General features: G+C 41.2%; 1 protein-coding gene across 1 annotated transcript; it reads right to left on the reverse strand.

The window, feature by feature from the left end:
- Positions 1–5: 5 nt before the first annotated feature.
- SAV1 (salvador family WW domain containing protein 1) lies at positions 6–21,244 on the reverse strand. The gene is made up of 5 exons (XM_055715669.1): positions 20,959–21,244; positions 18,659–19,105; positions 9,239–9,509; positions 8,146–8,289; positions 6–1,240 (listed from the first exon to the last, which is right to left on the reverse strand). Exons 1-5 carry the CDS (start codon positions 21,050–21,052, stop codon positions 1,039–1,041), a joined length of 1,158 nt encoding a protein of 385 aa, XP_055571644.1. The 5' UTR covers positions 21,053–21,244; the 3' UTR covers positions 6–1,038.
- Positions 21,245–21,628: the final 384 nt, after the last annotated feature.

The following is a 21,628-nucleotide window of genomic DNA, read 5'->3' on the forward strand; positions in this document are numbered from 1 at the left end:
CTTCATTCACTGAACAAAAACATTTTTATTGAATTAACAGGATTTACAAGAAATGTGTTTTTGTCTGCAACAATGTTTATTGCACTAAAAAGAATCCATAAATAACATTTCAGGACAATCAATGAACCAAATGAAAATATTGGAGAGGATGACTGTACAATTTAAAAAATTTTCCCCAGGTAAGGAAGCTTTTAATATAAGACAAAAGCTCATTTAAAAAAGAAAGTAGTAGTTGTCACATCCCTGATTTTTTCTGTGGCGTGGTACAGCTGGTTGGCAAGCTGGTTAGACAACACTATTACTTTCGCTGGGCCATGTTTTATAAAATGCAGTTTACCTAGGATTTCAAAACCTGTGAAAAGTTTGCTTAGAGATTTTGATCTTTAAGAAAGTCCAAGTATTTTCCCTCTAATTTCTGTGAAAATGAGTAGTAAATCTAAAGTAGTAATGCGTTAAAGTAAAAAGGCAACTCAGATGCCACTTTCCCGAAGCCCTCTGTTTAGACTGATGAAATTTGCTTCTGCCTGGCTACAGCACTGGGTGTTACTGAAAAGGAACAGGAGCAGCCTTCTGTACATTAAAGCTGTAAACAAAGAGCAGACCTCTCTCAGGAGAGGGATACAAAATCCCGAGGGAAACGCACTGAAATACTCATTTGGATTTTAACAATGTTTTAAATCCAGGACTTTATTTCATATAGTTGCATCTCTTGCCCTTTAAAAATATATATAGTCAGCTTCTTAATAATACAGCTGACTGCTAGAAAAAAAGATACCAGGATCAAGTGTCTGATTAAATCCGCGCTAGTTTTCAGAATAATAAACTAGTTCTTGTATGGAAAAAGATTAACAAACATTTTTCATTTTTATAAACAACACTTAACAGATGTAGAAAAATATTCAAGAGGATAATAACAAAGGTGCAACATTAACAAAAATAAGCTGCCTTTTCAACAACAGCATTTTTTCATAGTTTTAAGTGTGAAAAACTTAAAGCTCTTAGTGTCCTCATAGAAGTCTTTTTAATAGAGTTGTTAGCTTAAAGATTCTTGCCGTGCTGCTGGGCATACCACTGCTGCCTCTGCTTGCGATGCTCCAGCTCGGTGAGGAGGGCCTGCCTGTACGCTTCGTACAGCTTCACAATCCGTTCCAGTTCTTTCATGAAGAGCAGCTTCAGCATTCCCTGGTACGTGTCCAGGTCCGCCAGCTGGAAGAGCTCCCACTTCAGAATGTGATCGTATCTGTTTTGATAGAAAAGATGATTATCTACATGCCGCTGCAAGCAAATACACAGCGTTTTCTGCTTTTTCTTAAAAACTGGCCTCACAGTTGTATACAGCCCCCGATCAGATTTCTAGCAAGCTGCATTAGCATGTTTTACGTGCATAAAGAAGGTATTTACACCAAAAGACAGGGAGCACGTCTCAAAGCAAGTTGGAGAAATGTCACTTACAGCTGAACTGCAGAATCACTCCTCATACGCAGATAAACTCCAACTAAAGACCCTATTAACCAGTTACAATAAACCAATACAAAACACGCATTTTGGAAGCATTGAAACAGCACCTACATTCACAACCAGCCTCCAAGTTTTTGCAGCAAAACACCTTTAAAACTTGGAGTAACACAGAAAAAAAATGCATTATTTCAACAGCTTGCCCTAATACTCCCCAGCAGGTGCTTCCCAGCAGGCAGAATACTGCCAGCCTTCCCTCACACATTCTTGTTTTCACAGCATTCTTTCTCTAGCCCTAACACTCTCAGTTAGCAGCAATAACCTAGGGCAGTGTGTCTCTAACTGTGGGTCACGGAGGACCCTGCAGGACCACAAAAGGGGGTGTTAGATGTTGGTGCGGACTGAGGGAGGGGGCAAGTCCAATTAGGCTGTAATTAATGGCTGCGAGTACTCACACCAGTAAGGGATGTCCTAACTGCTAGCTGCTATCAGCAGCGATCTGTGGGCTGGGGGGAGCAGGGGGGTGTCAAGGGCGTGACACAAGCACAAACAGCTAGAAAACAACCGTGTTCTTACTTCCCATATGGGAAAGGAAACAAAAAAAAGAGCTGCTGTGGATGTGGGACACGAGACACGTGCCGAGGCCCCGAAGCACACCAGTGCCACCCTGAACTCCTTCAGGAACATCTAACCTAGCTCCCCACGCAAGATGGAAACAAGCTCAGCTTGGAATCAGGGAAGTCACCCAATTACTGTTGTATTTCCTCCAGCTTCCACCAGTTACCAGGAGTGGCTGGCTGAGCAAGGGGAAGTGTAACAGCTCGGGTCACCAAAGCACCATCCACACTGTCAACACTTTTTCCTTGATAAGGGAAGCGGACGCCCATCAGTGGGGCAGGATGCGAAAGCTCACAAAGAAACTACCACCCGGTGCACGAAGGGGGCTGTGCACAGATGGGCTTTGGGAAGCCACGCTCACCTCCCTCCATGGCAGCAGGGGGGAGCACATTAAAACAAACCGCAAACAGAAGCAGAAGTGCGATGTCAATCCATAAGGTGGGAAAAACAACGAACAAGGAAAGCTGCTGGAGCATCACTGACGCCAACACTCCCAGGTTAAAGAGTTGCTGGCAAAGTACATCTCATGTTTTGTTGGGTAGGTCTTCTGCTCGCCTGCCCAACATTCAGCTCTGCTTTTCTTAATAAATCTGCAACACTGTCAGTGCTGGGTTTTTTTATTTTTACTTTTTAATATGGAGCAATTCTGAATTGCTGTTTATACTCCAAACTTTTTTCAGTTTCCAAAACACGTAAACATAACCCTATGTTCACACTTTTGGGCTATCCCAGCTGCTGCGGCTGGCCAGGTACAAACTTCATGTGAGATCAGCCTCTTCAAGCCTCCCTTGTCTCTCTAGCAAGAGCTGAAAAAGCTTCCCGAAGGCTGCATTTTATGTCATAACTGCCAAACCACTCTTGTGGCTCATCAAGGCTATGCCATTTCTCCTGCAAGTCATTTTCACAATCAGAACTGGCACTCTCAGGGAACAGATAGCTGCTCAGATGGAGTCCAGTTTCATAACACATGTCTGTTCAATCGTACGTTAGTCAGTGACTCGCTTTCAGGCCACAAATTCTTCAAAGCTAGTGCTGACAATCTTTTATACCAAACACATGGTTCAACATTTCCTATATTTAATAATATTTATCTTTATACGTAAGCTATCCAAAGTATTCAAGAAAGCAAGCATTTTTTCCCATTACTTTGTTTTTAATGGACGACTTTTTGTGCCAGTAGTAGAGGAAAAGTTTCAAGAAGGTTTCAAGAGATCCTAGGAGGGAAAAAAAAAAAAAAAAAAGTGTTTCTAACAAAGTTTTTCAACAAACTCATGGTAATTCTACAGGTCTCTGGCTCATGGCCAGATGTCCAGTACTACCACCACACTCTGTGGGGGAACAGCTGCAGGACAGTATTAAGCAGGAGACACTGACGTTTAGGATGTTCTTCAAGGAGGTGCTAATTGAAATAATTCAGGAAAACCCCAAGACTTTGGGCCAACAGCAAGACAGCTGGTTTGGTGAGCACCTCCCCAGACATCAGTCCAGGCTCCCAAGCCCAAATGATCACCGACTGGGATCTGGCTCGTGTCGGTCAGCACATCAGTCAAGCATTAGCAGCCCACAGTGCAGACCCACCCGCATATGCTTAAAGTAGTACAAGGACTTCAGAGAGCTGGGTACATAACCTGGGCTTCAAATAAACAGGCTTCTCTCTTTGATGGTTGCTTTCCACCTCCGCGTGATAACTGGAGAAGTCTGGCAGGGTGACACGAGCTAGCAGCCATGAAGAGACCTGCCTGGTTCAGGAGCAGACATGCTTCCCAAGGCTCACCAGGAACAAGGGACGCAGAAACAACGTGTAGTATCACAGGCTCATAGAACAGACCCATAGAATCATCTAGGTTGGAAAAGACCTTTAAGATCATCAAGTCCAGCCATTAACCCACCAGTGCCATGGCCACCACTAAACCATGCCTCTAAGACAGACCCATCGAATCATCTAGGTTGGAAAAGATCTTTAAGATCAGTTGCATGATGCAACTGTACGCACAGGTCTTGTTAGTGAGGATCTGGGCTAACCTGAGCCTACCTATTCTTGGACAGACTTGTGTGAGAGAATTTCAAGAGTATCACCCCAAAAAGAGCAGGAGTGTTCATGCTGCGCCTGGGAAGGGGACCTGAGCAGCACCCAGTGTCCTGGCATGGGCCTGGATGGCTCTGGGAAACAATACAGAATTTCCTAAGAAAGGTGAGGAAATCCCAATTCCCCAACCTGGTTTTAATCTTGATTTTGTTTGATCCAAGTCTTGCTCTACAACAGACATTTTGATGCTGCTTTATTTTGATAAGGAAGGCCTTGATATTGTGACATCGTCACTGCAATACCCCCCACCTCCTGCTTTTCCCTAGTACTTCTAAACATACACAATTCATTTGCAATCTAATTTTCTTAAATTGGAAATAGGAAGGTGACTACTATAGTTATTAAAGGAATAGAAGAAACTCATGGAATAGACAGAATTAGTTGAGCCAGGTGAATTACATGAGAAAATATATTCACTTGAATGGAGGCTAAAGCCAAAATATCAGTACATCCATGCAAATAAACTGCACTACATATTGAAAGGATATACTCAGAAGGCTGTATGCATCAGAGAAGCACCAAGATGTGCAGATGACTACCAAAGATGCTTTTGAGGAATTTTAAGAAATTAAATAACCACAGCTTCTACAAACTTCCTAAATAACAGCTGCTATATTGATGTTATCCCAAGTTTTGACAGGGTTGCACTGCTAAAATCACTTTTCCCCAAAAAAACCCAAATTGCATCTGTATGTCAATGCGGAGATCAAACTCCAAAGAGCGGCAAGACTGCAAGCTGCTGCTTTTGAAGGTTTGCCAAGTACAAGTGCACTCGATTCCTGAGTTGATGTGAACGCCACCTTTCCATCTCTGCTCCCTTCCCACTCCTCATGAACCGAATTCAATTACAGCAGGATTTCCCCTGGCTTGCCCTGTGCTGATATGTCCTTTCAAATGTTCTGGGTTAATGGCGTTTATTAAAAGACATTCTGCAGCAAGGCCGATTCCCAGTGGAAGGACTGTTTCTTACTCAGGTGGCAATACAAGCAGGAAAGAAAACAAAGCTCCATCACATGCAATAACATGTTTGCAGGTTTTTCGGGGCCTGCAGCTTTTTTTTTTTTTTAAAGCATCACCACAGATTGCTAAACCCTTGGTGGTTCCTTAGCTCTTTGAAGCTGTCAGCGCTGATAGTTTCTCAAGAAAAGCAGCACATCAGGATTACTTTTCAGTGTGAGTTTCATTTCACCTGCTAAGAGCAGTGTTGAATGGAAGAAGTCTAATTAAAGATTAAGCCATCGGCAGCGCCTCAGTGGGAATGGACTCATTCAAATCCAAAAGACTGTAAGTCTAGGAATGCCCAACCACAGAGATGCACAGAGAAACAGGGCATGGAGTACCAGTACCTGACCTAGACTCCCCAGGCGTTTTTAAGAAGGGCAACTAGTCACAGAGCCAGAAATCAAAAGGAAAAAGCACATTATTACAGAATTCCTGCAGAGCACAAAGCCTTCCCTCCTGCGTAAGAAAGCAGGAGCTCACCAGACAGAACATGCAGCTGGAATACCCAGTCTCCAGTGCTCCTCCCAGCACGAAGCAAGTATTTAATATAAAACAGGACGCTTGCAGCTCAGGAGACACTGACCTGCCCCAAGTATTTACAGCCTACTGGTTAGGGCTGAGAGAAGAAAGTCCTGGCTTCAGATTCTTGCTCAAAAAGAGTCAGGGGAAGAATCAACCACGGTCTCTCATACAAGGCAGGCATTTTTGGTCTGCACCCTTGCAGTCCCGTATGTGCTGTCTGGCATTCTGTGGAAACACTTCCCAGACCGGTCTACGTGACTTGGAAGGTGGAGAAACATTGGATTTTAGAGCCTAGCAAAGGAGTCTTGACTCCACTGTGCTGAGATTCTGACAGCTACACTTACACTCTCAAAACAAACCTTGCCCGCTGCCAGGAGAGAGGGGAAAAGGATACTTCAAAGTATCACAAATACCTTGACACTGGAAATTGTTACTTCAAGACATTAACTAGACATCAAAGGCTCTTCACTGGGTAGCGAGCCAAATTATCTTCTTTTCTACCAGAACAGTTTGAACCATTTTTCATTAATAGGGAAGCATTATGGCTAGTACCTACAAAACTCTCAATTAGACTTTTCCAGTGGCCAGAATTATTATCCTTTAGAGAAACTCTTCAAAACAAAAGCTAACATTATCTATATTTGCTATCACCACCTACTTTTCTCAACAAAACAACTGGCCTTTAGTCAGCTAAATCAAGCTACAGCATCAGGGGTAAGTAAGAAATCGTAACAAAATACACCATAATGATTTCAGTGCAAAACTGTACTGATAAGCAACATATTTTTACAGCAAACTTCAAACAGCAGATTGCATAAGGTACTCCTCTACTACTACTACTATGATGAAAGCATTCTGCCCAATCACTTTCATTTTTGCACCAGAACATGGGAGGACATTGATACAGTTCTCATACTCAGCTTTTGGACAATACTACCGAAGAACTTACAAGCATTACTGGATGTTTTTCTCAAGCTTTAAGGGAGTTGTTTTGGCAACAGAGGTTTATTATTAAAATTATATTGAAAATGTACAAGTGATCCTGGTATTAATAACTGTGAAAATTATTTACCAATTGTTCCTTAAGAAGCCCTGAAGATGAGGTGATACTAAGCCAGCTGCTACCACTCTTCTTCACTTGTCCAATATAATAGTAGCATAAACCAGAATTTACTTCCTCACAGAAGCATTTGAGAATTACGACAATATTCCTATTACCCCCAGCATTACTGTGACAGAAACCTAAAAGGAGGATACTGGAAAATACATCATTTTTGATCCCTCTGAACAATGTAAATTCTGTTCAAACAGCTTGAATGAGTAAAATGTGTTTTTTGTTTTGGTTTTTGTTTTAATTTGGCTCAGCCTACTAGATACAAAGAAATTCCTGATAAATTGTTTAAATTGCCTTAAATTTGTTTCTCAAGTTTCAAGAGAAGTACCAACAGGAGTTCATACAACACAGGCTGAAATATTTCAAATGACATTGTCTGGATGAGCCAAAGACCTAAATAAAGAAATGCAGCTGCAGCCAGAACCCAAAAGTATTTCTAGGAAACAAGTCCTCCCATAGGTTACAGGAACTTAGTATGTCCCTGTTGCCTAAATGTCCTGGTGGATTTTAGGCCAATTTAAATTTTTATAGGCTGCTGGCGAGCCCAGTAGCCACAAGAAGTAATAAACCCCATTCAAATTATAGTTACTAGATGGTTTTTTTTTTAGTGGAAGTCACTGAACATCACATACAGCCTGAATTTGCAAGTACAGACTGACCTGCTTGTTTGCCTGTACACTTGTTTCTCCATGTTCTCCTTATCATAAGTACATTATTTCATAATTATCAAAACACATCTCCATTTTTTACTGCTTTTCTATTTAGTGTTACTATTCTGCAGAACTGCACCCATTAGAAAAATGTAATGTTTCATTATGTTGACTCAAATCTTTTCTCGAAGGAGACTCCCTGTTCCTATAGCATTGTTTCTTCAAAAAAATGACTTTTTACTACCGTTTAGGTTGTTTTTTTTAATTCAAGTTCTTAATAGAAATATACATTTCAGTCTGCATATTAATTGTGAAGGAGAATTTGTGTGTCTTTTTAAAAAAGCAGTAAGATATACATTAAAGAGCTAACACCCTGGAAGTATTTCACATATTTTATAAGCATATGGTACCATTCTCACAAATACACTGAAAGTAAACCACATCCTCAACCTGCACGTCACAAACTGCAAGAAGTACTGTGATGATTTTGTGCAATGCCTAATACAAAGCAAACTAATGCAATGAACACTTGGTATAATTTCCTTGCATGCTGTCAGCAACAGTTTCTATACAATTAAGAAATAAATACCAGCTAGAGTTCTACTTTCAGTCATCAAAATTCATTTGTTTTCCTTCTAAGCCATGTATTCATAGTGCAAAATGCAGAGGGGGGGGACAAAAAAAAAAAGCAAGCTCACTTTACAGGGGCCCTGGCATAGACCTGCAGCCAGTCTGGAATCTCTGCTGTGTGGTAGGGGTTTGCAGGGACAAGGAGAGGCTGGCTTCTCTCAGCTTGCTGAGGCTGGTAAGTCACTGGGGGAGGCTGGTCGTAACGGGGAACACTGTACAAAGGAAGACAAAGTCTGTAATCTCCATGCAGTAAGTTAGACATACTGATATTATTAAATTGTTAACATTAATACACAGATTAATAGGCGCAAAGGCTGACGATGCAACCACGCATGTAGTGTTGCCTTGGCAGGCCTATACTGAGAGCAATTTTCTGTTGCTATTTTTGTGCTTCACTCTGATCACAACCCTTAAGTGTTGTAGCTATCTGTTAGCACGCTGTAAAATTCACCTCAGACCTATTCACCTAGTTTCTGCTACGGGGACATTAAAGCAGAATAAAAAATGCTATCTGTTCTTAAAATACTAAGAAGGAAAGTATTGATTCAGCCAAATAACCCACCATTTAGTATGTTAGAACAAATACATTCAGGCAGCAGCTGATAAGAGTTATTCCATTTATTACAAAGGATATCCTCCTGTGTTTACTTTTTCTGCCACACATTAAACAACTTTCCCTTCCTGGGTAACAGCAAAGTAGACTGAGTAGCAGAAATTAACCGTTAGATTTGGTGTATACTAGTCTTACTTTACCTTTAAATTACAAGTAGCTAAAATACCAATTTTCATTCTAGACAAGACTTAATTCATGTTTCAGATGGTACATGTATTTACTCAGACAGTCACCGGGAACATCAGATCAGGTTTCTTTTCAGTCTACAAATCAATTCTGTTCACAGCAACTCTGTTGTTTTACTGACAGTTGATGAGAACCTGCTTTGTTTTAGTGAGTTAGGAACAATACCCTGCTTCTAAACTTAAGACAGTAAGATGAGACAAAACCCCAACAATTACAACTTCTTCTGCAAATCTTAGGTCAAAGTAAAGCTTACTCCTAAAAATACAAAGTTTTTGGCACGTTATATAGGAGGCAAAAACAGTTTAAAAAGTTGAACTGGATTAAGAAAAAATCAGTCACAGAAGAGAAGGTGGATATCTTACCTGGGAGCACAAGGATGTTTATATTGAGCTGTTTTATTGATGTGATCTACATAATACACTCCAAATGCTGCTGACTCAACTCTCTCCCATCCTGGAGGCAGCCCCTCACGTTCGAGTGGATGGCTCCAGTGAGTTGTATTAGTGTTGTGATCTATATAGTATTTCCTTCCTCTAATAGTCCAGTCCACTGACCAGCCAGGAGGAAGAGGTAAATCTTCAGAACTATGATTTGTTAAGTTTCCTAGAGATGTAGCAGCAACTCTACCGATGCCTAAAAAAAGGGAAAGCAACATTTAGCTAAACTGGTAATACCCAAAGCCAACATTATGTACGAAGTCAACTTCCCCCCACACCACGAGGCGCTCTATGAACTTTGAACAATACTGTGGCATTTATGGCATATGCACTTGTACGTTAGTAAAAAAGCGCCATCAAGTCAAAACAGATATTCCCTTTTAAGCCTCACTTGTTTTGCTCTCGTCCAACTCCAGATTCAATAGACAGCTTCATTTACTGACAGTTAGAGCATCCTTGCTTTTTTGATTAGAGACATGTATTAGCATACAGAACAGGGATGAAGTGTTACTGTCTCAAGTTGCTGAGCAGAGAGGGCTGGCGTAAGATTACAAATGTTAAAAGCTTTACAGAAATGACAGCTTCTGTTAATATGCTATTACAGCTGCATCAAAACCATTTATCTACAAAAAACCTACAGCTATTTCTTTTTCTAGTTACAGTCAGAAATTACAACTATCTAGAAAAATTGCTGAATACCACCAAAGCCTTTCAGATATACCAGTCAACAACAGTAAGAGGACCAGGTAAACCAAGAGAGGATGGACGAGAAAGGCTGGCACTATGCCGCACTGACCATCACTACTGCAGTGCGTGTAACCACGGCCAAAAAATGTCATCAGTAACAAGAGAAAACAGAAAAGCTGGATCCACACAGGATCCTGCACCAACCCTTTGCTGAACACAGTCATCCTGCTCACGCTGAAGTCGATGTTGCTATGTCTTCTTTCCTAAAACTACCCACGCTTGTTAGACTAACTCGCTTACGTGCACTGCTGGGTGGGACAGTCAGGCCTTCTGAATGCAAACCAGACAAGACTTCTTGTTTGGAGCGAGCCACAAAATCATCTCATCTCTTCTCCACATCCCCACCACCCTCTTCCTCCCTCTCACAGATCTCAGAAGGAAGTTCTGTTGTCTAGTAGGCTGAATGTCTGCTTGTCTACATCTTGCTCTTCTCTAAATGCGAGCACCTATGCTTCACAATGCTGAAGAGGCACGTGTAAAAAAATGTAATTTCCAGCTTTTCCTGATGATGTGGGCTGCACTAGCAGACGGGTTTCTCCAGCAAGAGAACTAAAGCCTAGGTTAGGTGTATTGGCAGTAGGAGAGCTGACAGGATCAGTAATTGACTGAGTTCCCACCTCTGTCCTGGAAACAGAGCACAGTTAGGATTTACCACTGAATAGCTGGCTTAAGAGATTATTCACTAGAATTTAAAAATGTGATTTGTTGAAACATACACACAGTTTTCACATTTTAAAAATTCGCATGACAGATGCTGAGAGATGTACTGAAGAACCATAATTCCAATTTCACCTTTTCCTTCCCTCTATATACTATGGATACTTTGGAAGCTAGTTGAAATAAAAGCCATAATAATTACAGAAAACTAAAAAAACCCACCTCAAACCCCAAAACAATAAACCCCCCAAACCCCAACCACAAAAAACAAGTGACATTAACTATTTTGTAGGTCTCCTTCCATTCCTTGGAAGCCTATTACCTACTGGATGCGGTGGTCCAAATTCAACTCTCTTTAAAATCCTTTTAAGTAGTTACCTTCAGTTACTCACAGTTCTACAGTTAAATGGCCTTCAGAAAGAAATTCAAATTATCTTCCCATCTCACAAATGCATCTATTCAATCACAGTATTCATCAGAGTTTGGGTGTTACTGCTTCCAATAGCCAGAAGAAGGGGTATGGGGGCCACTTTTTCCACTTTCTTAGAAGTCAGAAAGTGACTCCATCACAAGCGCCACATTTACTGCCTGAGGAATACACCTTTTCCTTCTGTTTATCAGAAATATCATTTTTGTGTGACCATTTTTGGAGAGAGGGGAAGGGAAAGGCAGAGTCTACCTCATCTAAAGCATACTATTAAAAACAAGAGGTTTCAGGTATGGTCATTGACTCAAAAAGACAACAGTAATACAACAATTTTGCTGCTATTTCAGTATTTCTCAGCAGTTTCATATTCCGGTTGCTGACAAAGGCAACAGTCCTTTTCAACAACACTTACACAATACAACAAGCCAGCCAGGGGATATAACGTATTTTAAGCATTAGTTTACATATTAAACAACAGACTAAAAACAGGAGAGCTGTTATTCTAATACAAGACAGTAGTCATCAACGATAAAGTAATGGGAAGGCTCCAAAGTAACTGAATAAAAAAAATAAATTTAAAAAAATCATCTCAAGCTTCCTCCAGAGTACTGTTCCTTAAACCTTTTGTGCTCATCTACAAATCTTTTTCTAGCCCGTCATGTTCTGAACTATTCAGCCTTAAAAGGATTTCCTCCTGTACAGTACTTACCTATGTGCTACCTATTTATACCTATAAAGTGGATGGTTGTGTCCACATGACAGCCCCCACCTCTCATTAGGATTAAGCAACCTAGACCATTACTCCTAGTGAGAAGAAACATCCTGGAGGCTTCCTGACCTTTAGCAGTACTGGGGCAGGGAAACTATTTCAGCCTCTAGCTACACTTATGTCACTGGTTGCTTTCATTCCAATGACAAAACATTTAAACTTCTTGAGAATACTGCACTTCAGATAAACAAATTCAGTATTTTCTCCAATAAACTAGACTACTGTGTTGTAATTTCATGTACGTATAAATAGTGACTATTAAATCACCACTACCAGAAAATCTGAACACAGAAACTTAACTGGGGGAAAGAATTTTCACAAAGGCATAAGCATATTTTTGTTTATTGTTAAAACTAGCATGTGTCTGTATTTCTGTTACAGTTCCTCCTTCTTAACTTGTAGCATGATTCCAGCAGCAAATACATACATATACAGTCCTTGGGGTAAAGGTTAATGCCTTCAAACCTTTGCAAGTTGGTATTAAAAGTTGCACAAGCCATTTACAGCAGCAGTTCTCTTGACACAATGTCTATCCATCTCTTCATACAAAAGCCTGAGAAAACTGGGAGATGGACTTGGGTAATGAGGGAAACCAAAATCTAGATTACACAGAGAAATCATCTAGAAAGCAGGCTAAAAAGCAATGCTGCACCCAACGGAAAGGTAACACTGCCAGTTCTGCGTTTGCGCAGCCATTTAATCCTAGCTAAGTGGCTTCTCCCAATGCCAGTTTATTTCTTTATTTATTTCCAAGATGCATAGAACAAAAATAATACCAGACCACAAATACATTATATATTCCTGTTGCCATTTTGAATTCATAGATGAAGCAGCAGAGCCATACTGTTAAGATAAACTTACACAGCTGTATCACTTACCAGTTCTGCACACTGTTCCAAGCCTCTACAACTAGCAGACTCTAATTATGAAATCAAAGCCCAGATTTATAAACTGACAGCCACAAATACTACAGGTTGTAGACTATCACGTATAGTCTCTTAATTTTCTCCTTAAAATTGCAGATCATATTGAAACATTCCGTATGCTGGAAGCTGTTGGGTAATACTCAGCTTCCTACAACCACCAACCCACTATGGCATTCAAATCAACATTAGTACAATTTAGACATTTGTTTATACAACTGGGGTTACCACAGATCAAAAGAAATCACGTATTGGTTTTCCTTATAAAACTCAGCAGATGCTTCCTTCAAGGGAGAGTGGATACACATGTAAGAGAAATAGCTCCTGCTGTGATTTTGAGCAATAGGATGAAAACTGACTTTCATATACATACACCTGTAAGTATCATTAATAAGACTGAACAATGCTCGGAAGAGTAAATTCATATGTGATCTTTTCCAAAGTATAAACCAAAAAAGAAAGTTACAATACAGCCTAAACCCATCCATTGTGAACACTACCTTTTTTCTGTGTCATATTGCCCAAGTACAATATTCTGCTGCATTTAAATTTCAGGTAAGGGTTTGGCCCTAAAGCATGTTCATAGCAGCCCAAAGCTTCATATAGGATTTTACAGCACACATCAAGGATATTCCCTGAGACACAGGTACCAAATTTACATAGCACCATGCAAACTATCTACAGAAAAAACCACAAACTTAAAACCTGAACCATTTTTATCAGAACATCAAGTGTAAAACCTGCGATTTTCCTGTTGATGGAGGATATGATCTCTCCTATAGGACAAGCAAAAACAGCCTAGTCAAACCAGTTTGCTGTAACTATGCAGGGTATTCTTGCTCACATGCTGTTTTATCTATGACAAGACAGAAATTCTCCTTCCTGTTTTCTCAAGGAACACAGTTGTTTAAATTATTTGCTTTTTCCAAATGTAAAAAGTCTCCTCCTCTCTGCTTAAGGATGAGCACAGTTCTTTATAACCTCCCAAGTGGCACTATCAAATGCCAAGAATGGTCAACAATGAATTTAAACATATGCAATTGTAAATCCTTTTCACGTTTCTTCTTTAGAACTTGTTTAGTCTCATTTGTTAATTCTATTTCATAACGGTATATGTTTGGGGTATTTTTTGGTTCAGCTGTTGCTTTTAAGGAACATCAATACTGAACATGATCTGTGGCTTTGCTTCTTCCTTCTCTTGCAAAACATAGGATCTTCAGTTTAAGGTCTTGAATTAATTGCCAATCAGGCCAAGAGGCATTCCATGCTGTTCCAAAGCAAAAGAAAATCCTGCTCAATGCAGTCTGCTGGCTTAAGAGTATGTTCTTTACACTTTGAAAAAAGTGCAAAGGAACAGCAACCACTTATTACCAGTATTAACCAGATTTAAAATACCCGGAATTTTAAGGCCAGGCCCCATATTCAGTCTTACTCTCTAAACACCTTTAAGAATAGGATGTCCTAATGCCAGAACTCAAACTAACTTTGAGCACCACATTCCAGTGCATTATAATGTATTGGTACAAAAACTTCCTTCATTTAACATTCTTCTCTTAAAATGTACCTTAAGGTAATAACATCACAGACATGCAAAATATGTAGTATCTTTGTCAATCAAGGAAGTTCTGTTTGGTTTGTTCCATTAGTATGGAACAAAGAAAACTAAGTGATAACGTGTTAAGTGCTTTCACACCCCAATGAAGGGGTTTTATTGTAAAGGCACTCTGCCTGGAAAGAAATCCAAGTTCTTAAGAGAAAGGTTTCCAGGTGAGCAAAGGGCAGTTCTTCTGTCTGCCTGGTAGAAAGCACAGGAGAAAATCACCAGAGCAGACCAGCATAAAGGGAAAAGAGTAAAAACAATGAAGAGAAAAGCCTCACTTCATTTATTAGATACAGTGCTGACGTAGGCAGAGAAGTTTGAGAGCCTATGAACTCCCCACAACTAGCTCCAACCAAATTTCAAAGTGTTGAAGAACAAATCTAGCCAACCAAAAGGCCTTAATATTGTCTTTCATTAGGTCAATTGTCTTGAGAGCCTTTTTCCAGGATGCCAAAATCCTCTCCCTTCCCCTCATCAAACCAGGATGAATAACAGAGAAGATGAACAAACTGTTTAATTTTAAGGGAGTAAGTAATAATAAAATACCAAAAAAGTTGCAATAACTATCCTGTTTAGCTAGGTCTGCAGGTTCTAGGCCTTCCTAACCCATTCCAAAGCATCCAAAGGTACTTCTGAGCATCAGTACCTTGTTTGTCAGAGGGAACGCGGCATTCCAAGTAAGCCTAATTTCACAAATAGGAAGTGACAGGAAGGATTTTGAAAGCCTCCAAATGTCTGCTACAAAGAAATTACTGCAACATCAGCACAAAAGAAGAAAAGGGCAGGAACTGCCCTTTGTTTAAAAATTAGTAAAGTGTACACACCTAAAAAGACAAGCCCTTCTACTTTAGCTCTAAATAGGTTTAATTTAATAATTTGTATGCATTTATTTTGCTCTTGTATTAAACACGAATACCAGTTTGCAGTTTTTAAGGGGTACAATTCAACACAAGATGAACCTACTTTCATTAAAGTGCACTGGATTCTCTGTTCACAGGACTAATTGTTTTTCTCCTCTGTCACTGCCACAGTCAACCGCTTACAGTCCACCACCAGAAAGTCCTTTTACACTGTGATTTTAATCTCAGCAATTTTCATATACACATAAGAATTTTTTAGCTTACCGCTCAAACAGGTACAAATAACTCTGAGGTCTTGGTTACAAGTTAGTTCCAATCTATACTGTAGATATAACTTCAACCACAGACCTCCCCAAACCTTTAACCTAGAAGAGAGGAAAGAAATGTCGAGGAAAGACAGGTAAAGTCTCTTAGAATTAAGTTTGAAATTGGACACTAAAAATAAATTTTCAAGAAATGCCACAGAGGTAGCTAAACATACAAAACTAGGAAAATTCTGAACTGAAGACATTTTTCAGGAAAACTGACAGCACTAGACTGCTAATTAAAAACAAATCTAACGAAAGAAAAGGACACGGTAGAGTTGAATCACACCAAGAGAGGAATCATGACTTCAAGGAGAAATGCCTATGAAAGAACATATTAATGCTGTCAACATCAACTGTCGAGAAAAATCATGGGACTTTGAATATGAAGATGTCAGTAAGAACAAGTTTTGAACTCCTCTCCAAATTTTAAAGAGGAGAATCTTGATTTTGAACGACAGCTGAAATTCACATGCACCTCTTCACTTGCAGACCACTGCTTCTCAAAAGTCATCTGTTGTAACCAATGCTAAATGAAGTATCACCCACCAACTGCAAGCATATCTTGTGTTCATTGGGCAACATTTCTGTAGCAATCAAACCATAAGAGAACTGACTGCAGGGACCTACTGAGGGAGGGTGGGAGAGGAGGAAAAGGGCAGAAAGCAGCATTTGCAGATTCTAGCTAATAAACAAGCTTGTATGTTGAAATGTAGGTATTAGGCAATTGTGTCAATTAACTCTATGAACAATTCTGATTAGGTGAAACATTTAGAAACAACAATGGAGATGTGTAAGGAAAAAGTAATTTAGACAAAGACAATGAAAATAAAAGGCCTGCCTCAGTCCTCTGGAAACACAGGACAAAAGGAACTAGAAATTACAGGAAGATTGGTGTAGCTCAAGGAAAACACTGTAGATTTGAAAACAATGGATGGTTCAATAAAAAGATGCTTAATGGTGAGATGAAGGAAGTTAGAAATTCTAATGCTTTCCTACTTTTGGCCATTTAATTCTTTTACTCAGAAAAATTAACAGCAATTCTTGAAAAGATGTACGAAAATTAAGGTCATAGGTCAATATTCTTACTGCAGTGAAACTGAAAGAGGAATTTAAGAGTTCATATTCCATGCAGAGATGAAAGAAAAAAAACTTAAGAGGAAAAGGAAGACACTTTGGCATACAAAAGGTTCACCTTTTTTTGTCTCTCCCTACAAATGCATGAGATTGAATACATGCCCATTACAAAATGTGTAGAATTTGTTCAAACTATTCAATGTAAAAACAGGAGAGGGAATGACAAAGACCAAACAAACATCAGCAGCTCCTTTGTGATTTCCAGTGGCTAAGGGGGCATGTAGACAAATGGGTGTGGGTGTGTGTGCAGAAAAAGTCTTTTTAGAAAGAAATCCATGTTGCTACAATTGAGAAGAATAGGACTGTAAAGCCCTACTTTCAGCTTGTTCAAAAATTTACTAGATTTAAATCCACTTTCAAGCTAACAGCTAGAGCTCCATTTCCACTTAAAGTTTCAATTCAACACAGCAGCAGTACCATTTCTTGAAGTCTTCCTCAGCACACACAGTACTTTTGAATGTTAAATTGATGGGTTGGTTTATGAAATACTCCCCTCCTGCCTCTCCTCCCTCCACTATCCAAGCACACACTAACAAGTCCTCATCATCTGGACCAGGTAAACATTTAATGACTGCAGGGTGAACAACAACTGACAGAGATGGAGGGCTTTCATGCAAAATCTAGGTAGGTCAGATGTATTGAATTAGCAAAGTAAACGAGGATTAAAGCAGCAATTCTTAAAACTTAGTATTTTCATAATTTATTGGCTGACAGCAGTTAACACTAGCATTACTCTTCTATCACTTTTCATTGAAATGTTTGTGTAATAAAAAACCCACAAAGCACTGGCAGGTTATAATTCCATATGCAAGGTCAGCAGCCTTAAATGTTGACGTTCTAGCAAATTTATTTTTCTAGATAGGAGATTTATTTTACTAGAGACTACTTACTTACTATTTTGTTTATAGATTACAAGTAATGATGAACTAACAACATATTTCATATTGAAGGTACATTATTAACAGGTCTGAAATGTTTGTTTTGAACTCCTCCTTGAGTATATATATATATATATATATATACTTTTAAATATATATATACACTACAAAAATACTCACTGCTTGAACACAGCCAAATTTATTACTTTTAAGGTCAGCTATCTATGGCCAATACTGTAATCCCAGACTTTTTATTACACCAAGGCACATTGCACCAAAGAACTATTCTTTGGTGTTATCACCAACAGAATCAAATATTTCAAAAAAAGTAGTATTTAATGGATTCCTCTCTTTTATGTTGTTCTTCCTTTAGAAAAAAAAGTTCCAGCGAAACTGAGGGGGGAAATAGGCATATTTACAAACAATATTAGAAGCTAGAAGACAAAAAAAATAGTCAAGGACTAAGAAGTCAATTTGCACACTAACTATACATCAATTTGCTAATTACACCAAGCAGTCATTCCTCTCTGACTATTTATAAAATTAATTTAATTGAGGTCAAATTAACACAGTAAAATTAAATAACAACACTACGATAGTTAAAATATAACAACAACAATAATAATAAACTAAAATGGCAATGTTATAACTTAGAGCTGCTGCTTATTCCCTACATCATGAGAAGAGTAATGTCTCTTCATGAATAAAATGCTTTGCTAGCTAGAGCAACTCATTCACCTTGCATAGAGGAGTTGCATGTATGTTTGGCATTAAAAAACCTACTTGCTCAACCTCACCCCATTCACTTAATAAATAAATCCTGGTTTAAGTATATTTTTCCTTTCTGAATATATGTGATCAGATTCTTAATTCTAAGAAATGTGAACACACAGTGTACTGAGATCACAGAAACGTCATTAGAAAGAAGCTCTGTCCTACACTGTGTAACTCCTAAAAACATGACCCTGATCATCCAGATATACCTCTGCACCTGAAGTCTTATAAAAAAGATGTTTTTAAAAAAGCAACAACTAATACTTACCTGAAGTGTGCCTTCCATGGTTCTGTGACATCCTCTGGAAGAGATCACTGTTGTGTTCGTAATACCTGTAGTCCTCATGAACGCGATCATTTAACTGACGTCTCCTCTGGGCATCATAAAAATGATCATAGTAGTAACAACGGGCACCAGCATCTCCATTTTCCAAAACAGAATTGGCTTCTGTTAAAAAGGACTGGGAGGAAGAGCCATATTCCCTAGGGACATCAGCTAAACTTCTTGCAAGATAGGAAAGTGCAGAGAGTCTGTTGCTTTCACGTCTCATTATTTCATGAGGTGGCCTCTGCACTGGGGTTCGAAGAAAACTCTGGTTTCTGGAAACAATTCCATCTCCACCAGCAGCATAGGCAGAAGAAGTCGAGTCAGGAGGACAGATATCAGTTCGTCTTGGAATGGTTGGACCGTGACGGATAAATGAAGGCATTAGATCTGATATATAGCATAAAAGAGAAGTAAGAACTTCGGCTATACTTACACATAAATTATTTGGCTAGCCACAATACTGATTTTACACCATGGAATTCAGGAAATTCAATGGCTAGAATCCCTTTAAGTCACCTCTAATGCAAATACAAGTATAATGGTAACGCTGCAGTTTGTACTGGTGCAACAGAAACCACCCTCCACCAGCAACAAACTTGCCAAAACAGCACAGTTCTGCCAGTATGGCTGCATCTACAATAAACAAACAAACCAACCCAAACCCCATCAAAAACCACATGAACAAAAAAAAACCCCAAACCACCCACACTTTACTGTGGGCACCTCTGCTAGGCTTTGTATCTCTCTACTAGAAGAGTCAAGAAAATCCAAGTATCCTGGCTACTACTCTACCACTTCACTGGGACCGCTGTCCTTACAAACTCAGAACAATCGAAGATGTTAATTCGCCACGCTCACAGGAATCCATGACAGAATCAGGAACAGAATTCATACTTTCCCCACTAATCACAAAGCTCAGCCAGCAAAGCGCTGTCACTCTGCACACATTCTCAAATTATCATGAAGTTATGCACTTTCTCCTTCACCCAAGGGGAGTTTTTTGCATACCAGCACTGATGCCTATTCATACTGTTTCAGTGCGTCCCTCCAGTAAGGGATACGTTAATCCTCTCCCTACTACTGCCTTCAACGTGATGTAAGTCAGTAGCTTCCCTCCAGGTGAGCTAACGCAATTATGACTTTCATTTAGAAGGAAGTTATGTCTATTATTAGTAACTTTTTATTAATAAACTCTTATTACTTAGGGTGAAAATAATGTGTCATTAGTAAACTTATAACGATCGCTGCAAAGCTGCCATGCTATAGTCGGTCATCACATCACAGCGAACAGCATAAATGTGTAAAAGGTGTTAACCCCTTAGACAGGCCTACAGCTTAATATGAAAAAAAACCTTGATTTTTTTTTTAAGGCCTAATTCAATTCAATCAAACTACTAAATGATTTTGCCTGTTGACTGTAGAACCAGCTGTTCATGCAGCAAGTACTTCCAGGAATGCTGCATACCTGCTCCTGCCAGCAAAGTTCTCTGGTTGTGATCTCCAAGCTAATCCTGCAATTATAGCATAACGCATTTGTCTCAGGTTGTTCTCAACGATTAACAAGAAGAAACCTAAGCACACATTCAGCGTGTATTTGCTAGCATTGCGTACAGTCCTAGCGCAACCAGGGCTGTGGCATTAGTGTCAGGTTAACCACGCAAAGATCAGTGCATCCAAGGGACATAGCGGTGACTTCATCACGTTGATTCATGGTTAAGAACTGGAGCAGTTGCTTCTGCAGGGATTTTAAGCAACCGTCTCATACAGTTATCTCATCTTCCAAGCACACACCTTTTGGCAGTGCACACAGCTTACATCGGGAAAACAACCACTGACTTCTGGAAAGAGAGAGATGCTCTGTTCTGTTCCCCTGAACGATACCTGTCCGGGGACCACCTTAACCCCTGACCTGCTGAAACTGAGCAACCGCTGCTGAGAAAAGTAATAAAACAAGCAAGTTTGTTTACCGTCAGTACCTGGCAGTACACTACGCACAGGGCTCCCTGTTAAGTTTCCCCTCCCTTCCAGGCTGAGCCTCCCTCCACCGGCTCCCGGGTCGCACAACAGAAATGCCCCCCCCCGCCCGCCAACCGCCCCGCAGGGAACGCCCGCAGCCGCCAAGGCCCCCGGGGCCCGCCGCACCACAGCCGCAGCACACAAAGGCCGCGGCCCCCCGCAGGCCTCGGGCTTGGCACCCTCGGCCCGTCCCCCGGCCCGCCGAGCCCGTCCCCGAAACTCACTGCGGAGCAGAGGGCTGGTCTCCTTCTTCACGTACTTGCCCTGCACCTCGCCCGGCTTGGAGAGCTCCGTCCGCGTCTTCTTCCGCGACAGCATCCCACCTCCCGGTCCGCTCCCACCGCCCGCATGCCCGGCGCCGCTCCCCGCTCCGCAGGGCAGGGCCCGGCCGCCCCGGCCCCCTCAGGCGCGGCGGCGGCTGCTCCGCGCCCGCACGGCCGCGCCCGGGGCGGCGGGCGCCCAGCGCTGAGGGGAGGCAGCGGGGCCGGCGCGCGGGGGCTTGTGGGAACGCGGCCTCCGCCCTCCGGGGAAGGCCGCGGGGCAGGCAAGGGGCGGGCGCGCGCTGTCACAGCGCCCCCGCGCGGCGGGGAGGGCGCAAGGCGCAGGGCCGTTAGGCGGGAAGGCGGGAGGGCCGCGCCGCGCCTCGCCTCAGGGGCCGGGCGGCTGCCTCTCCCCGCGGGGGCAGCGGGCCCCCGCACCCGGCTAGGCTGGGGTCCGGGACGGCACCGCCGCCTCGCTGGCAGCGGAGGGTCGGGCCCCGGAGGGGCTCGGTGAGGGGCGGCGGTGGGCCCTGTGCTCCCCGCCGGGACCCGCCCCCTGCCCGCAGAGTTCTCGAAGTTAAGCAGGAAAGGCACACGCCGAGAAGCCCTCGGTATTCCCGTACAAAGCTTAAAA

Source organism: Falco cherrug, chromosome 7 (assembly GCF_023634085.1).
Source record: "Falco cherrug isolate bFalChe1 chromosome 7, bFalChe1.pri, whole genome shotgun sequence".
Taxonomy (NCBI): domain Eukaryota; kingdom Metazoa; phylum Chordata; class Aves; order Falconiformes; family Falconidae; genus Falco; species Falco cherrug.